This window comes from Spermophilus citellus (assembly GCF_964194105.1).
Source record: "Spermophilus citellus genome assembly, chromosome: 9".
NCBI classification, from domain to species: domain Eukaryota; kingdom Metazoa; phylum Chordata; class Mammalia; order Rodentia; family Sciuridae; genus Spermophilus; species Spermophilus citellus.
In genome coordinates, this window is record NC_138191.1 from 13,693,426 (window position 1) to 13,720,738 (window position 27,313).

The 27,313-nt window shown below is 40.4% G+C and overlaps 1 protein-coding gene across 3 annotated transcripts in view; it reads left to right on the forward strand.

Moving 5' to 3' along the window:
• The window catches only part of LOC308655993 (carboxyl-terminal PDZ ligand of neuronal nitric oxide synthase protein), a gene marked incomplete at its 3' end in the record, with an annotated part of 325,313 nt that overhangs the window by 233,663 nt on the left and 64,337 nt on the right, over positions 1-27,313 (forward strand). For 2 of the 3 annotated variants that reach the window (XM_081306545.1, XM_081306547.1), the window contains exon 4: positions 1,276-1,349. In XM_081306545.1, the coding sequence (XP_081162671.1) occupies positions 1,276-1,349 (74 nt within the window). The remainder of the gene's footprint in view (positions 1-1,275; positions 1,350-27,313) is intronic. The other variant, XM_081306546.1, reaches the window with a different exon arrangement.

Consider the following 27,313-nt stretch of genomic DNA (forward strand, 5'->3'; position numbering starts at 1 on the left):
ACTAAGTTGCCAAGACTGGCCCTGAAACAGGCCTATGATCCTCCTGCCTCAGCCTTCTGAGTAGCTGGGATTACAGGTGTGCATCACTCTCTGCTGGGCAGAATTGGTTGATAGTGAATGTAAACCAGTCTAAATTCACCTCATTTGATGGATTGATGTTGAATGAAAATTAAGATTACATGGTGTGTGTGTGTGTGTGTGTGTGTGTGTGTGTGAGAGAGTGAACATGTATGTATGTGTGTGACATATGCCAGGTGTGTATAATGTTGTGTTTGGGAAAAGTTCCTGAGATAATGCTTTTTCCTAATGTCACTCTAAGGGCCTGGACATAGTCTCCCCTGGTCCTCTGGACAATCTCTAAACTTTAATATGTTTAGAGAAGTCACTCTGTGCATTCTATCTGAGAAATTCACTTACCAAAGGTACCTAGCTAAAGTATCCAATATATACTTCCTTGCTCTCCCTCCTCTCTTGACTGTCTTCAATAGATGAGTGATGATGATGATGATGATGATGATGATGATGAGTGTTGGTACTAGGGTTTCAATCCAAAGACACCAAGCACTCTACCATTGAGCTACATCTTTTTTATTTTTTTATTTTGAGATAGGGTCTCACTAAGTTGCCAAAGATGGCCTGGAACTTGCAGTTAGCCTCCCAGTTAGCTTGTGTGTGTTGGGGGGGGGGAGGTTGGGGGGGGTTGGGGGGAAGGAGAGGGAGCTTGGGGGGAGGGGAGACAGTAGGCGGGGGTGGTCTCCATGTGTTCACAGTAAATTAGGACCACAGCTGAATGACTATTAAATGTACTAGTTAACTCACTTGGAGGCCTTTTTTTTTTTTCCTTTCCCTTTTAATTAAAGAGAGGGTGGATTACATTTCATTTGCATATGATTGCCTCCTCCACACGTTTTATTTTACTCTCTTCTTCTTTTCATTCCTCTTCTCCCACCTCCTTGGAGTGATATGTAGTCTTTTTTTTTTCCTTGCAATTTCTCTAAGAAATTTTTATTTAGAGTCTGCCTGTGGTCCCCTGAGGCCTTCTTGGCTCCTGCTTGTGCTCTCTGCCAGGGAGAGACACTCTCCTGAAGTGCTTGTGAGGGAAACTGATCAGACACGTGACATTTTCCCCTTGCCCTTTTGGAGCAATCAGCTCTGGGCCTCTTAGAGGGAAAAAGTCAGGCCAGAAGCAAGATGCATGTGTTTGCATAAGCATTAGTAGTTCAATGTGTGCCCTGGTTCTATAGCTGAGGACAAGCCTAACTTATTCATTTACAGCTTCTTTTATTGCAGAAAAAGGAGTGGACGTGGGATGAGAGCAAGATGCTGGTGATGCAGGACCCCATCTACAGGTAAGAGCCCAGTCCAAAGCTCAGGAGGATGCAGAGCCCCAGGGTCTCCCTGCCATCTCCTGGAGCCATCTGTTAGGCTGGTGGGTCTAGACAGATTGAAATAAACTTTTATTACTTTTCCTTTATGAGATCTGCTGGCTCTGTAAATGTAAGTATAAGAAATAAATCTGCCTTATCTTTAGGATGGAAAGTTTTTCTGATTGTATTAAATTGTATTAAGGGAGCTGTGAAGGATTTCTTCTTGTTTTTTAATCTAGATCTCTCTGTTATAATCAGAGACCCTTTAAATTTGTGCTAGTTTTATCCTAACTGAAATTTTGTAATTGCTTACATGTTGATTATGATAAAATGAGATTACTGGGTTATCCCATCCCCCTGTGCTCTCAGTTTCCCACCGTGTTCTCCTCTTTCTGTCCCTTCAGAAACTGAGCCTAGATAAAGGACTTGAGATCACTTAGGAAAGCAGAAAATTAAAAATATAATTTCTGGGTGTTTATCTTATTCTCCAAATTCATGTGTTGAAATCTTTACTCACAAGGTGAGGCTTCAGGCCGTTAGATACTTCAGAGGTGATTAGGTCATGAAGGTGGAGCCCTCATATTTAAGATTAGTGTCCTCATAAAAGAAGCTCCAGACAGCTGACTTGCCCTTTTCACCATGTGAAGACACATCTGTGAACCAGAAGGTAGGCCTTCAGCAGACACTGGATCTACCAGTTCCTTAATCTTGGACTCCCCAGTCCCCAGAACAATAAGAAAGAAATTTTTATTGTTTTGAGCCACCTGGTTTGTGATATTTCATTATAGTAGATTGAATGGATACATACCCAGAAATTGCTTTCACAATGAGATTTGTATGAATTCTTTTTTTTTTTTTTTTTTTGGTGCTGAGGATTGAACTGCAAAGCATTTTACTACTGACCTATATGCCAGCCCATCAAAAAAAAAAAAAAAAAAAAAAACTTTTTTTTTTTTAAATTTTGAGACAGAGTCTTGCTAAGTTGCTTATAGCCTAGCTATATTGCTATATTGCTGAGGCTGACTTTGAACTTGTGATCCTTATGCCTCAGCCTCCCACATCACTGGGGTTACAGAAATGTGCCACCATGCCTGGCTGTGACTATTATAATTCCTATAGAGATTAGATGGCTACCATTCATAGGTATTCTATGTCAGAAGAATACCAGACAGCAGTAACAAGTCAGGGCTATTCTGGGATTCAGGGCAGGACCTCAGAACCTGGGTGTTATTCTTCTGCACTGGATCTCTGCAGACCAACACCCACCCCACACCCACCCCACCCCACTTAAACTCTTGCCTCCTTCCTGTTTTTTTATTTTTTTATGGTGCTAGGGATTGAACCTAGGACCTTGCACATGCTAGGCAAGCACTCTACCATCCTTCTTCCTGTATGAGGGGAGAGTGGCCATTTCTTTGGAAATTGGCAAACCTAGACTTAGCTTCTCCTTTTGTCTCCTCTCAGATTACTGCCATGACTTTGTTGACAAAATAGGTAAGGTTTGGAACTCAACTGTGAAGATGGCAACATGGGTGACCTTGCCTTCTAGTTGAAGAGTAGGTGAAAAAATTTCTATTCATTTGAAAAATATATTTGTGTGAAAGACTTACACCAGGTACTATGCGGGGTAATTAAGTCATGGGCCCTTGTTCTCAGGAAGTTTTATTCCAGTAGGAAAATGGACTCTGAATAAATCACTGTGGTATAAGATGTTGCATCTGACAAAGTAAATTTCCTCCTCTATGTTCCTGTTGTACTTTTTTTTTTCTCTCTCAGTTCTGAACTACACTCTACCACTGAACTACATCCCCAGCCCTTTTTATTATTTATTTTAAGACAGGATCTCACTAAGTTGCTTAGGGTCTCACAAGTTCCCCAGGTTGGCCTTGAATTTGTGCTCCTCCTGCCTCAGCCTCCTGCATTTCTTGGATTACAGCCTTACATCACTGCACCTGGTTCCTATTGTACTTCTCAATGTTTCTTAAAATAACTTCATTGTATGTTATGGTTTAGATGTGAGATATCACCCAAAAGTTCATGTGTGAAACAATGTAAGAAGGTTCAAAGGTGAGATGATTAGAATAGAGCAGCTTTAACCTAATCAGTGGAGTAATCCACTGATGCATTAACTGGGTGTTATCCGTAGGTAGGTAGTGTGGATGAAGGAAGTTGATCACTGATGATGTGCCTTTGGGGTTTATATTTTGTCCCAGGTCAATGGAGCTCTGCTTTGCTTCCTGATTACCATGTCCTGAGCTGCTTACCTCTGCCATGCCCTACCATCACAATTTTCTGCCTCAACTTGGGCCCAGAGGAATGGGGTTAGTTGACCATAGACTGAACCTCTGAAACTGAGTCAAAATAAACTTGTTCTCCTTTAAATTGTTCTTGCCAGGTCTTTTGGTCACAGTGGTGCAGGAGCTGAATAAAACAGTATATTACTGTTACTTACTTATTTAAAATGTCACTCTTGCCACTAGACTATGAGGCTTTTGAAGGGAAGAACTATGTACTTTTCACTTTTGCATATCTAGTGTTAAGCTCATACTGGATCATATGAGATACTTAATAAATGTGTAATGGGTGGGTGGATAGATGCCTTGAATTAATGTCTGAAAATTACCGTGAGTGGTATAGTGATTCACAAAAGAGAACAATTACTTTCTACTTGAGTGATGAGAAAAGGCTTTAAGAAACAGATTGCATGAGAACTGGGCTTGAAGAATGGAAATAGAAAAATCTCTATCTTTTGAATTTTGTAAAAAACTTTCTTGGGTTTTTGTTTTTATTTTTCATCGTGCCACCATATATATAAATAAATGACTTCTTTGTAGATGCTGGTCATAAGTTGAATTTTTCTTGTCTCTGATTGAGAGAAAAGACTTTCCCAGTTTTTATCAATCCCAAACAAGCTGCTTACTTTATTTTTTAGCAGCTTTACTGAGGTATACTTGGCATACAAAATCAAATATCTTTAAATGAATAATTTCTTAAGCTTTGATATATGCACACCTGTGAGACTGTCACCTCAATCGAAACGGTGAGCATTTCTGTTACCTCCAAAAGTTTCCTTGTGTCCTTTTGCAATTCTTCTTTCCCATCCTTCCACAATCTACCCTTTGCTAAACCCCATATCCTATTATTGAATTTTGAGTCTTTTGTAAGCTCTGGATATAACCTTTGTCATATTTATGACTTACAAACCTTTTCTCCAAGTCTTGCTTGTCTTTTCTTTTAATAGTGTCTTTTGAAGAGCAAGTGTTTTACATTTTGATTAAGTCCATTTTATCAGTTTTTTAAAAAAATGGATTGTGCTTTTGTCATATCTAAGAAGTCTTTACCTGGCTCAAGGTCACAAGTATTTTCTGTTTTCATCTAGAAGTGTGATAGTTCTAGCTTTTATGTTTAGGTGTATGCTACAATTTGATTATTTTTTTTTTACATGATGTGAGGGTAGATCAAAATTGCCCTTCCTCCTCTCCCACATCCCTACCTCAGCCACCACCAGTGAAGGTCCACTTCCAGCCTCATTTGTTGAAAAAGTGTTCTTTCTCTACTGAAATGCTTTCACATCTGTTAAAAATCCATTAGTTATACTTGTATGGTCAAATTGTATTGCCTAGCATATGCTACACAAGTGCTGTACCGCTAAGCTACATCCCCAGCCCTATCTATCCACTTACAAAAAGAAATATGTATTTTTAAGGAGGAATACATCAAAGACAATTTTAAATGTATTTTTCTTTGGTCCTCAGACTCACACAGCAGGTGCTCTGGTTACAGATGTCTTGTGAATGTCTTTTTATAATAAATCAAAATTTACCAACTTATGTTTGTGAATAAAGAAATGAACTTTAACCAGTATATTCTCAGTCTTCAGGTGTTTTTTTTCCTCCAGGTATTAAATTGTAGTGTTTTTGTGTACATACATGTGAACTTGTATATTTATGTGTATGGGTAGACAAAAAGGAACTTTTTTCTTAAACTGTATATGTTCCATTTTATTAATGAGAACATTTATCATCATGATAATGTGGTAACATTTATAAATGAACTTTTCCTCAGTATGGTTATTTTTCTGCCCTTAAGGAACATCTCTGATTTGATTTAGCAGTGGTTCTGAGGGACACAAAATTGCTTATGTTTTTTAATAACACACTGGATTTCTGAAGTGTTCACTTTAGTCAAATTCCTCTATGGTAAATCCATTCTTCCTATTCAAAGAAATGCTTTTTTTTCCACGTCACTAATGAAGATTTGGGTTTTATTAAGTCAAATTTTAAATTTAAATCTTCCTCATTCCCCACCTGGAATAATAGAATTGTGGATTTTTTTAGGGGGGTGGGAGTACTGGGGGTTGAACTATTTACCACTGAGCTACATCCCTAACCCTTTTTATTTTTTTGTTTTGAGATAGGGTCTTGCTAAGTTGCCTATGTTGGTCTTGAACTTATGTTCCTCCTGCCTCAACCTCCTAATTTTCTAGGCATGCACCACTACACCCAGCAATCATGGATTTTTCATTGTGTTCACACACAAACACACAAAACATACAATTTTCCATTTTAACAATTTTTAGGTGTACAAATCAGTGGTGTTCATTTCATTCATCAACTAGTACAACCATCAGTATTATCTGTTTTCAATACTTCTTCACTCCAAACAGAAATTCTGGACCAATTAAGAAATAACTCCCCAACATCCCCCTTCTCCCAGCTTCTGATAACTTCTAAAATCATGAAATTTTAAGAGGATAATAGCACTATGGTGCTCATGTGGGCCATTTTCCCCTCCATTACAGGATACTCTATTTCTCTGAAATTATTTGCTATTGCAGTGTTCTTCATTAAGTGAAATCATATTTCCTTAATTATATAATTGTTTTCCATGTATTCTAGTTTTTACCTCTGGGACTACAAATATGTACATCTTATTTTTATTTTCTTTCAGTCAACCTAAGGTCCTGAAGCCTTTCTTCATTATAGTTTTCCAAACCTCTTAATTTCAGAACACACGGTTACTCAGAGCTGTTTGGAGAAGGGAGGAAAGAGGTTCATGGACAGCTAATGCAATCATTGTTCATTGTGCTAGACACTGGAGGAAATGTTGGCATATCAGTCTGGGCCCTATCAGGAGGCAGAAACCACAAGGTGATTTAAACAGAAGTAGTTTCTCTTGAAAGTATTATTAATCTATATTAAAAGAGTGCCTGTAAGATGTAAAGAGAAGGCAAGTATCCAGGAAGGACAAACTTAGAAAAAGAACCCATTCCCAAGATGCCCTGCAGATTTCATTGTGTGACTGAAGTTATTATATGGCAAAGAAGTTTACCTGGTTCTTAGACCAGAGTTGGTCCCAGATGCTGGAAAAATAGAAAGCAACCCTCTAGGGACCAAGTACAGGTGATCTACAGCTGGTTGGTGGGCACACAAATGGAGTTGGTGTGTAGTGTAGGTGAGAAGCATGGACCATGTAATGTCTACATTTGGAGAGCCAAGAGAGATGAACCAGATGGGGAGAGGGCAGGCTAGCAGAGAGAGTTGAGATGACTCTGAATGGGAGACCTGGAACATCAGTGTCTTATTTTGGGAGTGATTACCAGATTGGGCATGTGTTCTGAGGTTTCTAGGGACTGTGTGTTCTGGGCACATGGCTGGGACAGAAGGCTACGAGATGTTCTGTTACTGTGCTGCTGACCATCTGTGTGGCAGCTGGACCAAGGGAGACCTTTCCTTCTATAGCATCCCTCCATTCTACAGAGAAAATTTAACATCACCCTTACTATACAGGAGATAGACTTAAAGGAATGCTATACATTATCATAACACATATTGAAGGGCAAATTGGAGCTGAGCAGCAATAAATTGATAATTGTCATTAGAACATAGTTCTAATAAAGAATGTAGTTAGATAGAACTTGATCACTCCATCACTTAATCCTGATAGCAAACCCTGACTGGTATCATTATCATTCTTAAGATGAAGAAATTGAACTTCAGTTACATTAGGTAACTTTCCCATAGTCACAAAGCTAGTAAATGGTTGAAAAATGACTACCAAGATTTTGCCCTTTCTGATTGGCCATTCTGCTCAGTATTGTCCACATTCTGAGACAAGTCCATTCACTCATATTCCTGTAGTTAATTTTTATTATAAAATTGATATCTCAAAATATAGGATAAACTACATTTTAAGGTAAGTGAGGGTTTGGTAGACTTAAATGACCAGCCCAGGCAAAACTCAGGAAAGATGAAAATCATCAGAAGCATGTCACATTATGAGCAAAATAAATCAAAAGAAATTGATTTTTCAACTCTTGATTCATAGTAATGAAACTGCAGAACGGTAAGAACAAAATATTTTGAACATTCTGGAGAGAGAAAATACATTGTCTGCAAAGAAACATAATTTTTTTTAACAGCAGAAATAAGAGAAGACTGAATAATCTTTAGGAATATGGTAAATTGGGCACCGCGATGCATGCCTGTAATCCAAGCAATTTGGGAGGCAGAGGTAAGAGGATGGCAAGTTCAAGGCCTGCCTGGGCAATTTAGTGAGACCCTGTCTCAAAATAAAAAATAAAAAGAGTTGAAGATATAGCTCGGTGGTTCAACACCCCACCTGTGGGTTCAATCCCCAATACAGAAAAATATATATATATATATATTGTAAGCTAAATGCCATCAAGTGCTTATATTGTAAGTGCCATCAAGTGCTGAAGCTGAGAAAGAACTCCTTAAATACTTTATGAAATTATGAAAGTCCAATAAAGAAATTATGTGAAGCATTTGTAGAGAGAGACCTGGAAATAAAAGAGCAGCCATCCGGGGATAGGAAAGGTAGCAGAATGCAACAGTCACTAATATGGCATTATGTAAAAATGTGAATATGTAACAGATGTGATTCTGCAATCTGTATTTGGGGTGAAAATGGGAGTTCAAAACACAATTTGAGTCAAATGTATGAAAGATAATATATCATGAACTATGTAATGCTTTAAATAATCAATTTAAAAAAACTCCAAAAAAAATGAGTATTAAATAAAATAATGTTTGGAACACTTAAAAAAAAAAAAAAAAGAGCAGCCATCCTTAAAGACGAATGAATAGTTCAGACCAAGAAGGATAAAGACAGGGAAAAGGAAGATGGAGTTTCAGATATGAAATGCTTGGTGACTTCCACAGGTGCAGTCTCAGTGAGAGGTGGGGATCTTTCTGTCCCTTGGCAGTAGAAGAAAGGAGAAGCATGGTGTGATGAATTATGGCTTAACGGTGAGATCAAATAGATACCTATTTTAAGAAAAGGAGATAGTACTACCCTTATAAAGGGAGAAAGAAAGGGTACTATGGGCATAAAGACTGAAGGTTTGTACAGTACATATAAATTGAAGCATTATTATTTTTTTGGACATGTAATTATATACAATCCTGATGTTATAGAATGAATCTAAAAAATGTCCCCCCAGAGCGCATGTGTAGGTAGTGTAGCAATGTTTGTAGGTGAAAAGATTAGATTATGAGAGCCTCATCAGGGGATTAATCCATTTGATGGAAATGGTTTAAATGAGCTACGGGGTGGTAACTGTAGGAAGGTCCAGCATGACTGGAGGAAGTAGGTCACTGGGGGCATGACCTTGGACTATAATTATCCCTGTTCTCCCTCCCTCCCTTTTGACTGCCATGAGCTGAGCAGCTTTCCTCTGTCACAACCTTCTGCCATGTTATTTCTGTGATGTAGGTAACCAACCATGGACTGAGATCAGTGAAACCACGAGCCTAGAATAAACTTTTCTCCTTCTAAGTTGTTCTTGTCAGGTATGTTGGTCACAGCTATGAAAAGCTGACTGACCCAGCTGACCTGGGATACATAGGTAGACTCACATAGATATGAAAGATGATAGATGCTATCATTAGTCATTTGATTCTTTTAGGAAGCCAAAGAAAAACAGTCTCAGGATTTTTAAAGGAAACTCTTTAGAATCCCTGCTGTCCCTTTGGAGTTAGATAAGAGACCTCCCAAGGTAGAGTTGATTCTACTTCATAAATTCCCTTCTGTATTGGTCAACATAGTGAAATATCAGACACAGGCTATTTATGAAATAAAGAGAGGTTTACTTTGGTTTATTTTTCTGGAGAGTCAAGTCCACAATCAGGTGGCTTCATGGGTTTGGCCCTTTGGTGAGGGTAGCATATCACGGCGGGAGCATGTGTTTGAAGTGAAAGGTCACATGTTGAGCCAGGATTTATAAGTGAACATCTGCACTTTCCTGTGCTGTTTCTGGTAGGATGAGCATCTCTTCTTCCTTCTTCCTCCGACTTCCCACTGCTGGGATTCTTCAGGGACCTGGGACAACTATGAGATGGAATGTAGAGATGCTTAGGAAAACAGTAAGGATAGGTCCAGAACAGAAAGAAAGTTTCCAGTGATTCAAAAATATTCTGAGGGATGAGAGGAAAGCTAAGAATCTCACAGAGCAAAGAGTCACCTTTGGAGAATCAGAGTACACTGTCAAAATTTACCGGGAGAAGAGGGTGAAAATGGTTTTGGGACATGAGTGAAAATTTGTACTAGAATGCATGAGATTTTCAGCAGCCCTGGGAAGTAATAGAAGCTCGAAAGCATGAATATACTTCCTTCCCCTTCTTAGTTCATAAGCTTCTCCATGTGGAAAATTGGGTAATTCCTACTCATGCATATGTATTAAGAGGTGCTGTCAATGAAAGGTTTTTAAAGCTGGAGGAAATAAAAACATCAACTCTTCATGAAATATTACTTAAGACTAGAGTGATGGACACTCTATATGTCAGATGTGCTGCCCAGAAGTGATATGAGAAGTTAGGGAGAGATCTCTAGGCTGGGTGGCCTCCAGAAGCCTAGTTATCAGTTGCCCCACAGTTAAGCAGAGGTCCCTGGAGGATCCTTAGTACATAGTAGGTGCTCAGTAAATACTGTATGACAAAGCTAAGACAGGCTAGATCTGCTTGTTTGCTGCACTAAAATGTTCAATTTAAAAGTCCATTAAGCCTATTTTATCCTCTTGTTGGCCTTGTCCTGTACCTTCTTGGTGGCCTAAAAATAGCCCCAGAGAGGCCAAAGCACACTCAAGTGAATAGACACAGAAGAAAACTGAAACTAACTGTCAGAGTGATAAAAATTAAACCTCTGGATCTGTCTCTCTGGGCCTGGCCTTAGAGGGCATCTTTTGCACTAATAATGATGGAAAATCCAATTAGACCAACTTTAGGAAACTTCAAATAATTAAATACTCTCTACCAGGGAGAGAATTACCCTGTGGAGGAAGTAACAGGGGAATAGGGAAGACAGGCTGGTCCCAGTTCTATTATGAAACAACTGACTATTTTTAAATTTCATCACTCCGTGCTTCATTTTACCATTCTTTTTTTTATTGTTGGTTGTTCAAAACATTACATAGTTCTTGATATATCATATTTCACACTTTGATTCAAGTGGGTTATGAACTCCCATTTTTACCCCGTATACAGATTGCAGAATCACATCAGTTACACTTCCATTGATTTACATATTGACATACTAGTGTCTGTTGTATTCTGCTACCTTTCCTATCCTCTACTATCCCCCCTCCCCTCCCCTCCCGTCTTCTCTCTCTACCCCCTCTACTGTAATTCATTCCTCCCCCTTGTATTATTTTTCCCTTTCCCCTCACTTCCTCTTGTATGTAATTTTGTATAACCCTGAGGGTCTCCTTCCATTTCCATGCAATTTCCCTTCTCTCTCCCTTTCCCTCCCACCTCTCGTCCTTGTTTAATGTTGGTCTTCTTCTCGTGCTCTTCTTCCCTAGTCTGTTTTTGTTACTCTCCTTATATCAAAGAAGACATTTGGCATTTGTTTTTTAGGGATTGGCTAGCTTCACTTAGCATAATCTCCTCTAATGCCATCCATTTCCCTCCAAATTCTATGATTTTGTCATTTTTTAATGCAGAGTAATACTCCATTGTGTATAAATGCCACATTTTTTTATCCGTTCGTCTATTGAAGGGCATCTAGGTTGCTTCCACAGTCTTGCTATTGTGAATTGTGCTGCTATGAACATCGATGTGGCAGTATCCCTGTAGCATGCTCTTTTTAGGTCTTTAGGGAATAGTCCGAGAAGGGCAATAGCAGGGTCAAATGGTGGTTCCATTCCCAGCTTTCCAAGAAATCTCCATACTGCTTTCCCAATTGGCTGCACCAATTTGCAGTCCCACCAACAATGTACAAGTGTACCCTTTTCCCCACATCCTCGCCAGCACTTGTTGTTTGACTTCCTAATGGCTGCCAATCTTACTGGAGTGAGATGGTATCTTAGGGTGGTTTTGATTTGCATTTCTCTGACTGCTAGAGATGGTGAGCATTTTTCCATGTACTTGTTGATTGATTGTATGTCCTCCTCTGAGAAGTGTCTGTTCAGGTCCTTGGCCCATTTGTTGATTGGGTTATTTGTTATCTTATTGTCTAATTTTTTGAGTTCTTTATATACTCTGGATATTAGGGCTCTATCTGAAGTGTGAGGAGTAAAGATTTGTTCCCAAGATGTAGGCTCCCTATTTACCTCTCTTATTGTTTCTTTTGCTGAGAAAAAACTTTTTAGTTTGAGTAAGTCCCATTTGTTGATTCTAGATGTTAACTCTTGTGCTATGGGTGTCCTATTGAGGAATTTGGAGCCTGACCCCACAGTATGTAGGTCGTAGCCAACTTTTTCTTCTATCAGATGCCGTGTCTCTGAGTTGATATCAAGCTCCTTGATCCATTTTGAGTTAACTTTTGTGCATGGCGAGAGAAAGGGATTCAGTTTCATTTTGTTGCATATGGATTTCCAGTTTTCCCAGCACCATTTGTTGAAGATGCTATCCTTCCTCCGTTGCATGCTTTTAGCCCCTTTATCAAATGTAAGTTGTAGTTTTGTGGGTTGGTTTCTGTGTCCTCTATTCTGTACCATTGGTCCACCCACCTGTTTTGGTACCAGTACCATGATGTTTTTGTTACTATTGCTCTGTAGTATAGCTTGAAGTCTGGTATCGCTATACCACCTGATTCACACTTCCTGCTTAGCATTGTTTTTGCTATTCTGGGTCTTTTATTTTTCCATATGAATTTCATGATTGCTTTCTCTATTTCTACAAGAAATGCCGTTGGGATTTTGATTGGCATTGCATTAAACCTATAGAGAACTTTTGGTAATATCGCCATTTTGATGATGTTAGTTCTGCCTATCCATGAACAGGGTATATTTTTCCATCTTCTAAGATCTTCAATTTCTCTCTTTAGGGTTCTGTAGTTTTCATTGTATAAGTCTTTCACCTCTTTTGTTAGGTTGATTCCCAAGTATTTTATTATTTTTGGGGATATTGTGAATGGAGTGGTTGTCCTCATTTCCATTTCAGAGAATTTGTCGCTGATATACAGGAATGCCTTTGATTTATGCATGTTGATTTTATATGCTGCCACTTTGCTGAATTCATTTATTAGCTCTAATAGTTTCTTTGTAGACCGTTTTGGGTCTGCTAGGTATAGAATCATGTCATCTGCAAATAGTGATAATTTAAGTTCTTCTTTTCCTATTTTTATGCCTTTAATTTCTTTTGTCTGTCTAATTGCTCTGGCCAGTGTTTTGAGAACTATGTTGAACAAAAGTGGTGAGAGAGGGCATCCCTGTCTTGTTCCAGATTTTAGAGGGAATGCCTTCAATTTTTCTCCATTCAGAATGATGCTAGCCTGAGGCTTAGCATAGATTGCTTTTACAATGTTGAGGTATGTTCCTGTTATCCCTAGTTTTTCAAGAGTTTTGAACATAAAGGGATGCTGTACTTTGTCGAATGCTTTTTCTGCATCTATCGAGATGATCATATGGTTCTTATTTTTAAGTCTATTGATGTGGTGAATAACATTTATTGATTTCTGTATATTGAACCATCCTTGCATCCCAGGGATGAATCCTACTTGATCATGGTGCACAATTTTTTTGATATGTTTTTGTATCCGATTCGCCAGAATTTTATTGAGGATTTTTGCATCTAGGTTCATTAGAGATATTGGTCTGTAGTTTTCTTTCTTTGAAGTGTCTTTGTCTGGTTTAGGAATCAGGGTGATGTTGGCCTCGTAGAATGAATTTGGAAGTTCTCCCTCTTTTTCTATTTCCTGAAATAGCTTGAAAAGTATTGGTATTAGTTCCTCTTTAAAGGTTTTGGGGGCTGGGGATGTGGCTCAAGTGGTGGTGCGCTCGCCTGGCATGCGTGCGGCCCGGGTTCGATCCTCAGCACCACATACCAACAAAGATGTTGTGTCCGCCCATAACTAAAATAAATAAATAAGTATTAAAAAATAAATAAATAAAAATAAATAAAGGTTTTGTAAAACTCTGCAGTATACCCATCCGGTCCTGGGCTTTTCTTAGATGGTAATCTTTTGATGGTTTCTTCTATTTCCTCAATTGATATTGGTCTGTTTAGGTTGTCTATATCCTCCTGACTCAATCTGGGCAGATTATATGACTTAAGAAATTTATCGATGCCTTCACTATCTTCTATTTTATTGGAGTATAAGGATTCAAAATAATTTCTGATTATCTTCTGTATTTCTGAAGTGTCTGTTGTGATATTGCCTTTTTCATCCCGTATGCTAGTAGTTTGTGTTCTCTCTCTTCTTCTCTTCGTTAGCATGGCTAAGGGTCCATCGATTTTATTTATTTTTTCAAAGAACCAACTTTTAGTTTTGTCAATTTTTTCAATTGTTTCTTTTGTTTCGATTTCATTAATTTCAGCTCTGATTTTAATTATTTCTTGCCTTCTACTTCTTTTGCTGTTGTTTTGCTCTTCTTTTTCTAGGATTTTGAGATGAAGTATGAGATCATTTATTTGTTGGTTTTTTCTTTTTTTAAGGAATGAACTCCAAGCAATGAATTTTCCTCTTAGAACTGCTTTCAATGTGTCCCATAGATTCCAATATGTTGTGTCTGTGTTTTCATTTAACTCTAAGAATTTTTTAATTTCCTCCTTGATGTCTTCTAAAATCCATTGATCATTCAGTAACCTATTGTTCATTCTCCAAGTGATGCATAATTTTTCCTTCCTTCTTTTATCGTTGATTTTCAGTTTCATTCCATTATGATCAGATAAGATGCATGGTATTATCTCTACTCCTTTATATTGTCTAAGAGTTGCCCTGTGACATAATATATGATCTATTTTTGAGAAGGATCCATGTGCTGCTGAGAAAAAAGTGTAACTGCTTGATGTTGGGTGGTATAATCTATATATGTCAATTAAGTCTAGGTTGTTAATTGTGTTATTGAGTTCTGTAGTTTCCTTATTCAACTTTTGTTTGGAAGTTCTGTCCAGTGGTGAGAGAGGTGTGTTGAAGTCTCCCATGATTATTGTATGGTGGTCTGTTAGACTCTTGAACTTGAGAAGAGTTTGCTTGATGAACATAGCTGCACCATTGTTTGGGGCATATATATTTATGATTGTTATGTCTTGTTGGTGTATGGTTCCCTTCAGCAGTATATAGTGTCCCTCTTTATCCCTTTTGATTAACTTTGGCTTGAAATCTATTTTATTTGATATGAGTATGGACACTCCTGCTTGTGTCTGCAGACCATATGAGTGATATGATTTTTCCCAACCTTTCACCTTCAGTCTATGTATATCTTTTCCTATCAAATGCGTCTCCTGTAGGCAGCATATTGTTGGGTCATGTTTTGTGATCCATTCAACTAGCCTGTGTCTCTTAATTGGTGAGTTTAAGCCATTAACATTTAGGGTTATCATTGAGATATGGTTTGTTCTTCCAGCCATATTTGTTTATTAATGTTACTAAACCTGATTTGTTTTCCTCTTTGATTATTTTCCCCCCTTTACTGTCCTACCTCCCTCTGTTGGTTTTCATTGTTATTTTCCATTTCCTCTTCCTGTAATGTTTTGCCAAGGATTTTTTGAAGAGATGGTTTTCTAGCTGCAAATTCTTTTAACTTTTGTTTATCGTGGAAGGTTTTAATTTCATCTTCCATCCTGAAGCTTAATTTCGCCGGATACACGATTCTTGGTTGGAACCCATTTTCTTTCAGTGTTTGAAATATGTTATTCTAGGATCTTCTAGCTTTCAGAGTCTGTGTTGAAAGATCAGCTGTTATCCTGATTGGTTTACCCCTAACTGTAATCTGCTTCCTTTCTCTTGTAGCTTTTAAAATTCTCTCCTTATTCTGTATGTTGGGCATCTTCATTATAATGTGTCTAGGTGTGGATCTCTTATGATTTTGCACATTTGGCGTCCTGTAGGCTTCTAGGATTTGGGATTCTGTCTCATTCTTCAAGTCTGGGAAGTTTTCTCGTATTATTTCATTGAATAGATTGTTTATTCCTTTGGTTTGGACCTCTATGCCTTCCTGTATCCCAATGACTCTTAAGTTTGGTCTCTTTATGTTATCCCATATTTCTTGGATGTTCTGCTCATGGTTTCTTAACAGTCTTGCTGAGCTGTCTATGTTCTTTTCAAGTTGAAATACTTTGTCTTCATTGTCTGATGTTCTATCTTCTAAGTGTTCTACTCTGCTGGTAGTATTCTCAATTGAGTTTTTAAGTTGGTTTATTGCTTCCTGCATTTCTAGGATTTCTATTTGTTTGTTTTTTATTACCTCTATCTCCCTGTGTAATTGATCTTTTGCTTCTTGGATTTGTTTATGTAATTCATTGTCAAAGTGATCTTTCATTGTCTGGTTTTGCTGTCTCATGTCTTCCTTGAGACTCCAGATCATCTGAAGCATGTATATCCTGAATTCTTTATCCGACATTCCATCTGTTGCAGCTATTACCTCTTCTAGAGTTGAGTTGACCTGCATTGCTTGTGGTCCTTTCTTTCCTTGTCTTTTCATATTGCTCGCGTTTCTTTCTGCTTGGTGAAACTGTTGTGTTTTTGAAATTTTCCCTCTATTTATTTATATTGCTCTTGTATAGTTGAAAAATCTCCCTTGCTTGGCGGGTAGTGGCTGTGATCCTCCTCCAATTGGGGTGATCTGTCTACCACGTTGGCGGGCCGCTAGGTCTGCTCTGCCGGTCGGTCGCAGGTCTGCCCACCCTGCGGGCGTGGGTGGCAGCTCTGCTCTGCCCCCACTCCAATTGTGGTGACGTGACTACCACGCCCTCGGGTTTTTGGGCCTGATCCGGATGCGGGTGGCGGCTCTGGTCGGCCCCTACTCCAATTGGTGTGACATGTCTACCACGCTGGCAGGCCTCTGGGCCTGTTCCGCCGGTGGGTCGCAGGTGCGGGGGGGGGGCGGCTCTGCCCCTCAGCAGGCCACTGGGCCTGATCTGCCGGTGGTCACAGTTCCGCCTACCTTGCAGGCACAGGGGGAGGGTGTGGCTCTGCCCCTCAGCAGGCCGCTGGACCTGTTCTGCTGGTGGGTCGCAGGTCCGCCTACCCTGCAGGCGCGTGGGGCAGCTCTGCCACTCCGCAGGTTGCTGGGCCTGACCTGCCGGTGGGTCGCAGGTCCACCTACCTTGCAGGGGAGGGGAGGAGGGGGCGGCTCTGCCCCTCAGCAGGCCGCTGGGCCTGATCTGCCCATGGTCACAGTTCCGCCTACCTTGCAGGTGCGGGGGGATGGAGCGGCTCTGCCCCTCAGCAGGCCGCTGGGCCTGATCTGCCTGTGGTCACAGTTCCGCCTACCTTGCAGGCACCCATTTTACCATTCTTGAATGCAGGAAAGAGAATTGATTCATGCATCTTAAGTGGGAAATTATGTGCAAATAAAACAATCATTTTTTCCCTTGACATCCCTCCCTGATACAAAGTGGGCGATGGCCTGGGTGTCCATCAGGTTATCTTGACATTTCTTAGGACATAAATCTCTTTGAGAATTTGATAAAAATTGGATTTTTTTCTAGGAAAAAAAAATAACTCTTCATACCTGCTTGCAAAATTTTAAATTTTAGGAGAATTCATGGACCCCATAGTCCTGCATGTTCATGAACTCCAAGGTGAGACTCCTTGGAATCAATAGGCATTATACACCATCTATTTGCATCTAAGACTTAGATGGTTTATCATCAGGCAGTCATTCTACTACTTGAGTTTAGAGTAGGAGGAGGGATAAAAAAACAAACCAATCTACTTTTCTTAGCGATTCAGTGTTTGAATGATTAATGGATTTTACTTTACCAGCTCAGGAGACATTTGCATCTTATTAGAGGAGTCTTATAAGTCAAAACAAAGCAATCTTACATTGATGATCATTTCGGGAGAGGGATTTGCATAGGGAGAGCCTTTATGATGTCCTTGGAATCGTGGGAATTGTGGGGAAGTTGGCATAGGGTGTTTTAGTCAGGTTTTCACTACAGTGACTAAACAATTTTAGACCACAACAGTTTTAGAGGAGGAAACATTTATTTAAGGGCTCACAGTTTCAGGGGTCTTAGTCCAGAGAAGGAGCCCTATTCCTCCGGGCTCAAGGTGAGGCAGAAGAATGTGGCGAAGGGAAGCATCTCACATGGTGACTGCAAGTAGAGAGTCTCCACTAGCAAGATACCAATATGTAGCCCAAAGTCATTCCACAATTCCCACCTCCTCCAACCACACCCTACCACTTCAGTTACTTCCCCTGTCAGGGGATTAATTCACTGATTAGGTTAAGGATATAACCCAATCATTTCTCCTCTACACCTTCTTGCATTGTCTCACATGTGAGCTTTTGGGGGACACCTCACATCCAAACCCCATCCCCGTAGGGTCTGGGTTCTTCACTGATGGAAAGACCAGGTAATGATGCTGGGAAAGGGCCATTGTGTTCCCAATATTAACCCCAAAGGCAAATAAACATTACTCTTGATTTGGAGCTCTTGTCCCTGTCTGACAACCTTTAATGTTAATGGGTAATCTCTAGGGTCGTGGCAGGACATCTCACAGTGGCTGCTTGGACACTTAGCACAAAACCTTAGTCTAGATGCAGTGTTGTAGTGCCCTGTCCTCTAGCCTGACAGGGTAAGCCCTCTGTGGAGTCATCTCTGCCCCACCCTCTACCCAATAGTGGGGATTGAACCCATAGGCATTCTACCATGCACCTGCATCCCCAAATCTTTTTATTTTTAATTTGGAGATAGGATTTCACTAAGTTTCCTAGGATGACCTCAAGCTTGTGATCCTCCTCCCTCAGTCAGCCTCTGGAATTGCTGGGATTATAGGTATATGCCAGCATGTGACCTTATTTTTGTGTCTTGGAATAGTTGAGAAGGATGATGCTGTCACCGCCCTGAGATCATAGCCAGATTGGTGCTAAGGCTTTCTCTCTGGTAGCCAGACCTCAGACTGGAGCTGAAGATGGCTAGGCAGTTCAGAAGGTTATACATAGAATTCAGGAGTGATGGGATAAGAAGAACTGGATTGTCTTAATCAAGAGACCCTGAAAAGCTGGCTCTTGGGGAATTTCAGCTTTTCTCAGTTTCTGACAGCAATTATGATCAAACCACAATTAATTAAGGTGTCTCCTATGTTCGGCTTACATTGCTGCCTATCAAATTCTTATTAATCTTTCCAGTTGTATTTTAAATGCTACAGCCTTCAGGAATTCTTTCCTCATTTCATTATCACCCACAGAATGGACACTTTATTTTATTTTTTATGTGGTGCTAAGGATCGAACCCAGGTTATCCCACATGCTAGGCAAGTGCTCTACCACTGAGCTACAACCCCAGGCCTGGACACTTTATTTTTATTACACTTTTGACCCCTGTGGCTATATAACCTTTAAGTCTCTCCTTTTATTATAGTTATTTATTATATATCTTATATATTTAATAGTGCTATGGTTTGGATCTGAAATGTCCCCCAGAGGTTCATATTTTGAAGGCAGAAATATTATGAAGTCAGAATTTGAGGAAGTGATTGGATCATGAGGCTCTGACCTCATTGGTGGTTTAATCCATTGAGGGTTCGTATTTGATGGTAATTTGGAGATGGTGGAAACTTTAGGTAGTGGGGTGTCGTTGAAGGAAGAGTATGTCTAGTCCCTGACCCCTTCCTTGCTCATTTTTCCATGAGATGAGCAACTTTCCTCCGACATGCCCTTCCACAGTGATATTTCTGCCTTGGAATCAGCTGAGTATGGACCGAACCTCTGAAAATGTGAGACAAAATAAATCTTTCCTACTTAAGCAGCTTTTCTCAGGTATTTTGTTCTAGTGGCAGAAAACTAACCAAGTAGAATCTACATTTTATTCATCTTTGGGGCTCCTTGACCCCAGCTGTTTTACAAATAATTGTGTTCAATGTATCAGTTTAGTCCACTTCCCTTTAAACTTTTGCAAACATTTTCAGAGAGCAGGCATTCTCATTCTGTAGATTTTTATCTAGTATTGAATGGATGAATGAAATGACCAATCAACCTACAAACATTTGTTGGACATTGAGCATAACCATATGTGAAGTATGGGGGGCATGGTAAAATGTTACATTAGACAATTTGAATTTATGTTCTAACAGAAGATATTAAGCAGCCCATCAATTACTATTTAAAAGGCATTATTGCGATTAGGAACACTGAGAAACAAGAGGGTATTTGACCTTGTTTGGCTTTGCTCAGAGAGAGAGCACAGCCCTTCTTGGTGCTGTGGGATTAACCACTCAGCTGGCTGCCTTTGAAAATGTGCATCCTTTCTCCTTCAGTTGAACAGGGATTCCAGCCCTGCCCGCTATCGCCATCATTGCTATGCAGTTAGCACTTTGCCTGAGGGGCCTTTGTCTTTTTTTGTGTGTGTACTGTCTTGGCCTCTGACTTCATCTCTTGTCTCATTTGTTGCAGTTTTTACTAATAATTCATAACTTTCAGAAGATAGATGGGAGTAATGAAACCATAAAACTCAGTAAATGTGTTCACCTTCTTTTTATTAATAGCCCCAATAAAAGAATTTTTGGAGGGTTTGAGCAAGAAGAACCCTTGATAGATAGGGGCTGATGGATAGGATTTGCACATGGGCTCATTGTCTCCATTGGCATGTGAATTAATCATTGAAAATGGTCTTGACTGCTGGGGGAACTGGAGTATTGCATGCACATTTCCTTTTAGACTTGAAGCAGCTGTCCATATAGTGGGCCAATGGTCTGATCTGCCTATCCCCAAACCCAAACATTGTTTGGTGTGTGCATATGCACAGGTATGTATGTGTATGCATGTCTGTGTACTCATGTGTATATACTTCGACTCACATACACACATCTATTTATGAGTATGGATGTAAGAATGTATGTGAAAAGAATTTTATTAGTAAAAGAGCTAAACCCAAATCCTTCCTAACTGCCTTTGTTCACTGATGGGAAAGACAAAGCCCTAAGGGAACAATTAAGCCTGTCAGATGCTTCAACTGATATAGAGGAATTTGACAAGCTAAATGTAGAAGAGAAACTGCAAGTGCTCATAAACCAGGTCTCAAGAGAGCCTTTGGTGTCCCTGGCCTGGCCTACCACCCTCTAGCACCCATGTATTTACATGAGCCTCATCCCTCAGGAGGTCAGAGCCACAATAAATTAATACGTATCTCCTCTCTAAGGAGATAGTAGCAAAATGTTTTGGATTGCACTTGCTTCCCTTTAGATCCATGTCATGTTTCTTGCAGTTGTTCCCACACTCAGGAAAGGGGAAGTAAGTAAGGGATGGGTAAAATGGAAACTGGGCAGTTGTATCAGCCATAGCTTTCATCAGGGCAGCTGATTAACCATTATGTTGACCTCTTACTTCACCTCATCCCTACTTCCACATCCTACGCATGGCCTCAGCTCTCTAACAGGGAAAGTCTTGGCATCTTCAAAAGGCCATCAAAGTGCTGAGAAAGAGAGCAGGAGATCATCCAAGGATAGGAGAACCTCCCTCCCACCTTAGTGGCAGGTTCATGGTCAGCGCCATATTGAAATGAAGATGACTCTTCCACTTGGACTGTGTCTTCTGCTGTCTGTCTACATCTTGGGCCATTATTTTTCCTCTATTTTCTGTGGATCTTGAAACTATTTCTGCTTTGTTCTCTCTTTTTTAGCCTATAAACTGGCTCAGATTTCTCCATTTGAAAAAGAAAAGGTGCTTACTAACTTTCTTGCCCTTTTGCTCTTGAGATTTTTGGTATAATTGCATTGGCTGGCTGTGTTCCAAACCTGCCACATGCTTTTCAACAACTGGGCTTCCAGAGCTGCTCTACTGAGACTGTCCTTGCCAAGGCTACCGTGATGTCTTTGTTGCTAAGTCCCTGCTCCCTCTCTGTCCACATTCCATTCAGTCTCTGGGAAGCACTTGATGCTATGAACCTTTCAGTCCTTGTGGAGACTCCCTCCACCCCCCCAACTCCCATGATGGCCTTCTCTTGTTCCTTCTCTGATCTAATTTTTTTCTACTCAGTAGTGTTTTTGCTGGCTATTCCAGTTCTGCCCTTCATATAGATAGATACTGTTAGTGGAATTCTCTCAATGAGTCCTTCTCTTCTTGTCCTTTGTGCTCCACATGGAATCTCATACTTACCATGGTCCTCAACCTCCGCCCCCTCAAGTCCTAATGACATCCAGATCTGTGCCTCTCATCCCTTATTTCCCATTGCCTCTTAGGGGAGTCAGTCTGAGTGCTTTTAGCCTCTCAAGGTTGAAATGTCTAGGACCAACCACACTTTTTCTTCTCTTTACCTGACTTCTCACCCTTCTCTTCCTTCTTTCTCCCTTGACCCATTTAATGTTTAATTCATCCACCAAGTCACTCAGAGTCTTTTCCTTCCCCTTCCTTATTCTCAGATCCAGAGAAATGACCTGAGTCCACCTCCACATATTCCACATTGCTACCCCTGCCTTTGTTAGGATTTCAGCATTTCTCGCTGGACTTAGCGGCTCAGTCTGGCGGCAAAGACTCTGTTCTGTATAACAGAGTACATGTGTGTCCTTCATCCACCTGTGCCTAGCACTCGACTTGCCAAACTCAAGTTCTCACTGAGGCTCCCATGTGTGTGGATGAGAAGACCAAAATTTGAGGATGAGAAGATTCACCCAATGTCCCAGCTGTAAGCATCATGACAGGGATCCAAGTCCAGCCTTTCTTACTGGCAAATCCCAGGTCCAGATTCTTTCTGTTCCCCAAACTTTCCATATTGCAGTAGCCTCCTGCTCCTGGCCTCTTCCAGTCCATCCTTCACACCACCATGACTTCTTGCGATAGCATTTGTCTGCTCAGACTCCCAGTGGTATTCTGAGCCCACAAAGTAAAGTCGGAGGGCACAGCTGGGCTCCCCAAAGATGACCTTGATCTTTTAGTCCCACCTTCTACCAGTCTCTTGGCATGTCCTGCGTTCCCCGTGCCCAAGCAGACTGTACCTCACCACTCCATCCATTTCTTTCCCTGTACGGTATCTGTTACAAAGAGTGTTCCTCCTTCCCATCTCTATGATGGATAGCTTTCTTTAGCCCCAGACCTTCTATCCATCCCTCCCCACTGTGTTCCCTGCCCAAGGAGGCTGACCTGTTGGACCTCTTGCAGAGCTCCTGTCAGGGGGCACATGATTCTCTCATCTGGATTCTGGAAATGCTCACTGCGCTGCCTCCTCTGGCCTTGGGATTTCAAGTGTCCCCCACCCCCCACCGCACTGCATTGGCCCCTTTGATGTTTTCCTTCACCTTTGTAGATAGTCCCCTATTAACTTGCCTTGGAATCCTCAATTGATGTGCTTCCTGCCAGGATACTGATTGATATATTCCTCATTCCATAATTCTCACCACACCTTCTCCAAGGTGCAGTGCAGGTGGCAGCTGCCCTGTGTGCCTCTTCTGACTCGCACAGGCAGACACTGCCTCCTTCTCCCAATCTCATAACACTCTGTTTCCACTCTGCACTTTCAGACCTCACCATCAATACATTCAGCTCTTCAAGGGCAGACTCTGTATCCTTAGAGAACTGAAATGAGGCAGAGGAGGACTAGGTAATGAGTAAGATGCACATTTCTTTTTCTTTCTTGTTTCTTTTCTTATTTGGGGGGCAGTACAGGGGATTAAACCCAGGGGCTGTCTATCTCAAAATAAAGGGGATGTAGCCCACTGTGTGAGGTCTTGGGTTTAATCCCTAGTACCACCAAAAAAGAAAAAGAAAGAAAGAAAAGAAAAAAGAAATCTTATATGCTTCTTCCATTTTGCAGTTGAGAAAAACTGAGGCTCAGAGTGGTCAAGTAATTTTGAGAAACTGGAGGAGCCACAGCCTTACCTGTATCTTTGTGCCAGTTGTTATTTCTCCACATCACAGGACTCTAGTGTACCCAAGGGGAACGGAAAAGAAAAGTGTGAACCTTTGCTTATGATTTATTTTGCCCTGGAAAGATTATGCATCATGCCACTCTCCACATAGTGCTTGAAGGAAAATATCCACTGTCTTGAAAGTCAGAGGATAAATTATTCACAGAGAAAGAAGAAGAGAAAGCTAAATTTTCTAAGCAATCTCCCCCTTCTCCCCACTGCATACCACCAAAGTTGTGTCTCTGCTATATGTGGTCTGTCAATTTTTCTCTTGGCCTTGTGGCTCTGGGGCAAAAGTTATGTTTCTGAGCAAGAGCCTTCAGGAAGCTTGAGGGTCCTGAGAAGTATAGAAAGGATGGGCTAGTCGCCCCTGCAAATGTGGACACAGTTGAGTATATGAACTCAGTTAACAGAGAGGAGAGAATTGACAGCTTGTGTAAATGGATTTGTTTTTGTTGTTGTTGTTGTTTTGTTTTGTTTTTTACAACCAGTAGCAGGTGAAGTTATTTTGGAGAAATTATGAGTATTTGAGAGAAGTTAAATCCTTGAAGTGTACGAAAAGATTTTTGTATGGAGATTCTATGAAGAATCCTGGCCTGTATTTTGCCTGCCTGTCAAATACTAAACAAGAAGAAATTAAATTATCACGTGCTTGACATTTAGAAAACGCTATGGTGATGGTTTGTGGTTGATTCAAGTACAGCAGGGAAGATTTTAGTGGGACATAAGAAAGAACTTGTTAATAACAGTGAAATCAAAACACCAATTAGCCACTGAGATAGGCCACAAGGGTGCTTTAACTAGACTTTCAAAAGATAAATATGTATTTGTTCTGGCTCTCACCAGATTTTAGAATTCAATTGAATGCTTATTCCTTACTCTAGGTACACAGTAGATTTTTGCAACAAAAAATAATTTAGACATTTGTGTAATTCCTTAGAAATTAGCTCCTATATTTGCATTTCTATGCCTGCAGTTGAATAAATGAGTTCCACTATCTCTTGAGGTTTCTCCCAGCCCTGGAATCCCAGGCTTCCTTCTAGGACATACCATCATGAGCTAGGTCTTTGACATATGACCTAGGCATGGTGACAAGCAGACGACAAGCATACACTGGATGATGCATCCCCAAACCTTAGTGTCTTTGGAAGTAAGGAGACCAGTTCCACGAGGGACTGTGGGCATCATTACTTGAGGTCATTACCCTTACTTCATGCCAAATAGCAGCCCGGGGAAAGTGAAATCTGAGGAAGGCAGTCTCCAAATGGATAATGAGGAGTGAAAAAGATGGAAATTGAACTAACTTATAATAAAAGAAAAACAGATGAAATGATAAAGAGCCCTATAAATACAGAGGGAGGAAAGAAATAATCAGATAAAAGCAGTAATGACAGAGAAAATTTATCAACATGAAGGAAAATGTTATCTAAAGATAATTAAAAGTAAATTAAGAGGCATGGTAAAAAGAAACCACGTAGACACACAGAGATCCCCATGCATTCCTGCCATGATATGATACAACCAGTGGGGAACCTTTGTCATGGTGTGTGGACTTACTGCCTCCATAATTGTGAGCTCAGTAAATCTCTTTTCTTTGTAAAATAGTCTGCCTCAGGTTTGTCATTATGGTAGTGAAAAACAGACTAATACAGTGCCACATTCAAACTGGAGAACCACCTTTCTCTATCTCCAGAGACAGTGATGTTGGGAGAACAGTGACTATTTCTGTTTGTTCTTCCATTTGACATGTCTAGATTTGCTTCCACAGTTCTAAAGTATTTGTACAAAATTTCTTGTATTACAGAATATTTGCCCATCTATTATCTCATGTGAACCTTATGACCACCTGTAAGACATTTTTATCATTCTCACTTCAAGGATGAGAGATGGGAAAGAATTTACTAGAGGCCCCTTGGCCAGGTGTAAATCCTCTGGCCTCAGGTTCTGTGCTTTGTGCTGTAGCAGGAGAGAGTTCTGGAGTAAGACTGGGATGACTGGATAAGCCTCCGCAACATTTGATTGACAGGAGAAGGCATGGAAGTTCCTCTGTGGCTCTGGAATGGGGAGACACATGGCTGCAGACATGTTGTCAGCTGTGCAGGTGGCTCAAAACCTTTCCCGTTCTCTTCAGCCAAAAGGTTCTACATCAGCAGGTGGTTCCCCATGAATGAGGCTTTAGGAAGGATGCTAATATCTGGAAGAATATGGCTGTATTAGGGTTCTCCAGATAAAGAGAACCAATATATGAGAAAGAGAAGGTATATATGTATGTGTATTATACACATGTATATGTACAAACATCTACATACATAAAAAATATTATAAAGAATTGGCTCACATGATTCTAGAGGCTAAGAAGTCCCAAGATCTGTATTTGGTGCTTTTTTTTTGCAATGCTGGGAATCAAACCCACGGGCTCATGTGTGCTAGGTGAGCACTCTTCCAACTGAGCAATACCCCCAACCCCCAAGATCTGTATTTGGGAAGCTAGAGACCCAGGGGAGCTGACGTATGGTTCTTTTCTTAGTGGAAAGACCTGAAAACCAGGAGAACTGTTGGTTTAAGTTCCATTTTGAAGGCTGGCAGGCATGAGACCCAAGAAGAGGAGTCACACAGGAGGAGATCTCTCTTACTCAGCTTTTTTGTACTATTCAGTTCTTTAATTGTTTCAGGGCACGCAGTCTGCTTTGTCCAGTGTTAATCTAATCTAGAAACACCCTCACAGATACACTGAGAGTAGTACTTGGCCAGATGCCTGGACACCCGTGGTCCAGAATAGTTCCCATATAAAATTAACCATCAAACTGGCTGTATCATTTTAGAGCTCATTATTTCAGAGAGAAAGAATGACAGTGCAAAAACTGGCCTCATGGCCAGAGGCTGAGCCACATCTCCTGCCCTTTTCATATTTTTATTTTGAGACGGGGTCTTGCTAAGTTACTGAGTGCCTCACTAAGTTGCTGACACTGGCATTGAACTTGTTATCCTCCTGCCTCAGTTTCCTGAGCCACTGGAATTATAGGCACGTGTCACTGCACTGGCTAGGGATGAGGATTTTAAGACAGTAGTACAATATAAATGACTCCAGTTAGTCCCCAAGGACTATCAAGAAAAATCATGTTGCTACCCAGGTTTCCTTAAACTGTTCTTTAAAAGTACATACTGAAGAAGGTGAGGCTTAAAACCAGGTATGAGTACAAAGGAACAACCTTACAGAGAGCTGAAACCCTGACTGAAGATGAGAGAAAAAGAATGGAAAGAGAGAGTTGGCACATATGGAGAAACTCTCAAGTCCCATTTTTATAACCATCTTTCTTATTTTTCCCCTGTCAAATAGAGAACTGATCTTCAAATTAGAAACAGCAAAACATATGTGATTTAAAAAAAAGAAGATGTTCAAAAACCATGAGGAAAAATAAAGGCATCCAGTACTCCTCTCAGTGTGTTACTTGGGTCCTAAGAAAATGTGACTATAAAACAGTGATCCGTCATCTTTGCAAAATCATGAGGAATGGATATTAGAAGACTGCAAGATTAAGACATCTCACTTTTTAGGAAACAGTAAAATCTGGGTCCAGGAATTAAAAACTAGTGAATTTGTCATTGCTCCTGGAAAAAATTCTAGAAGAGATCATTGAGCAGATGGTCTAACATAGTCTGGAAAAGAAAAAGGTGATTGCTAGGAGCCAGTCCTGGAA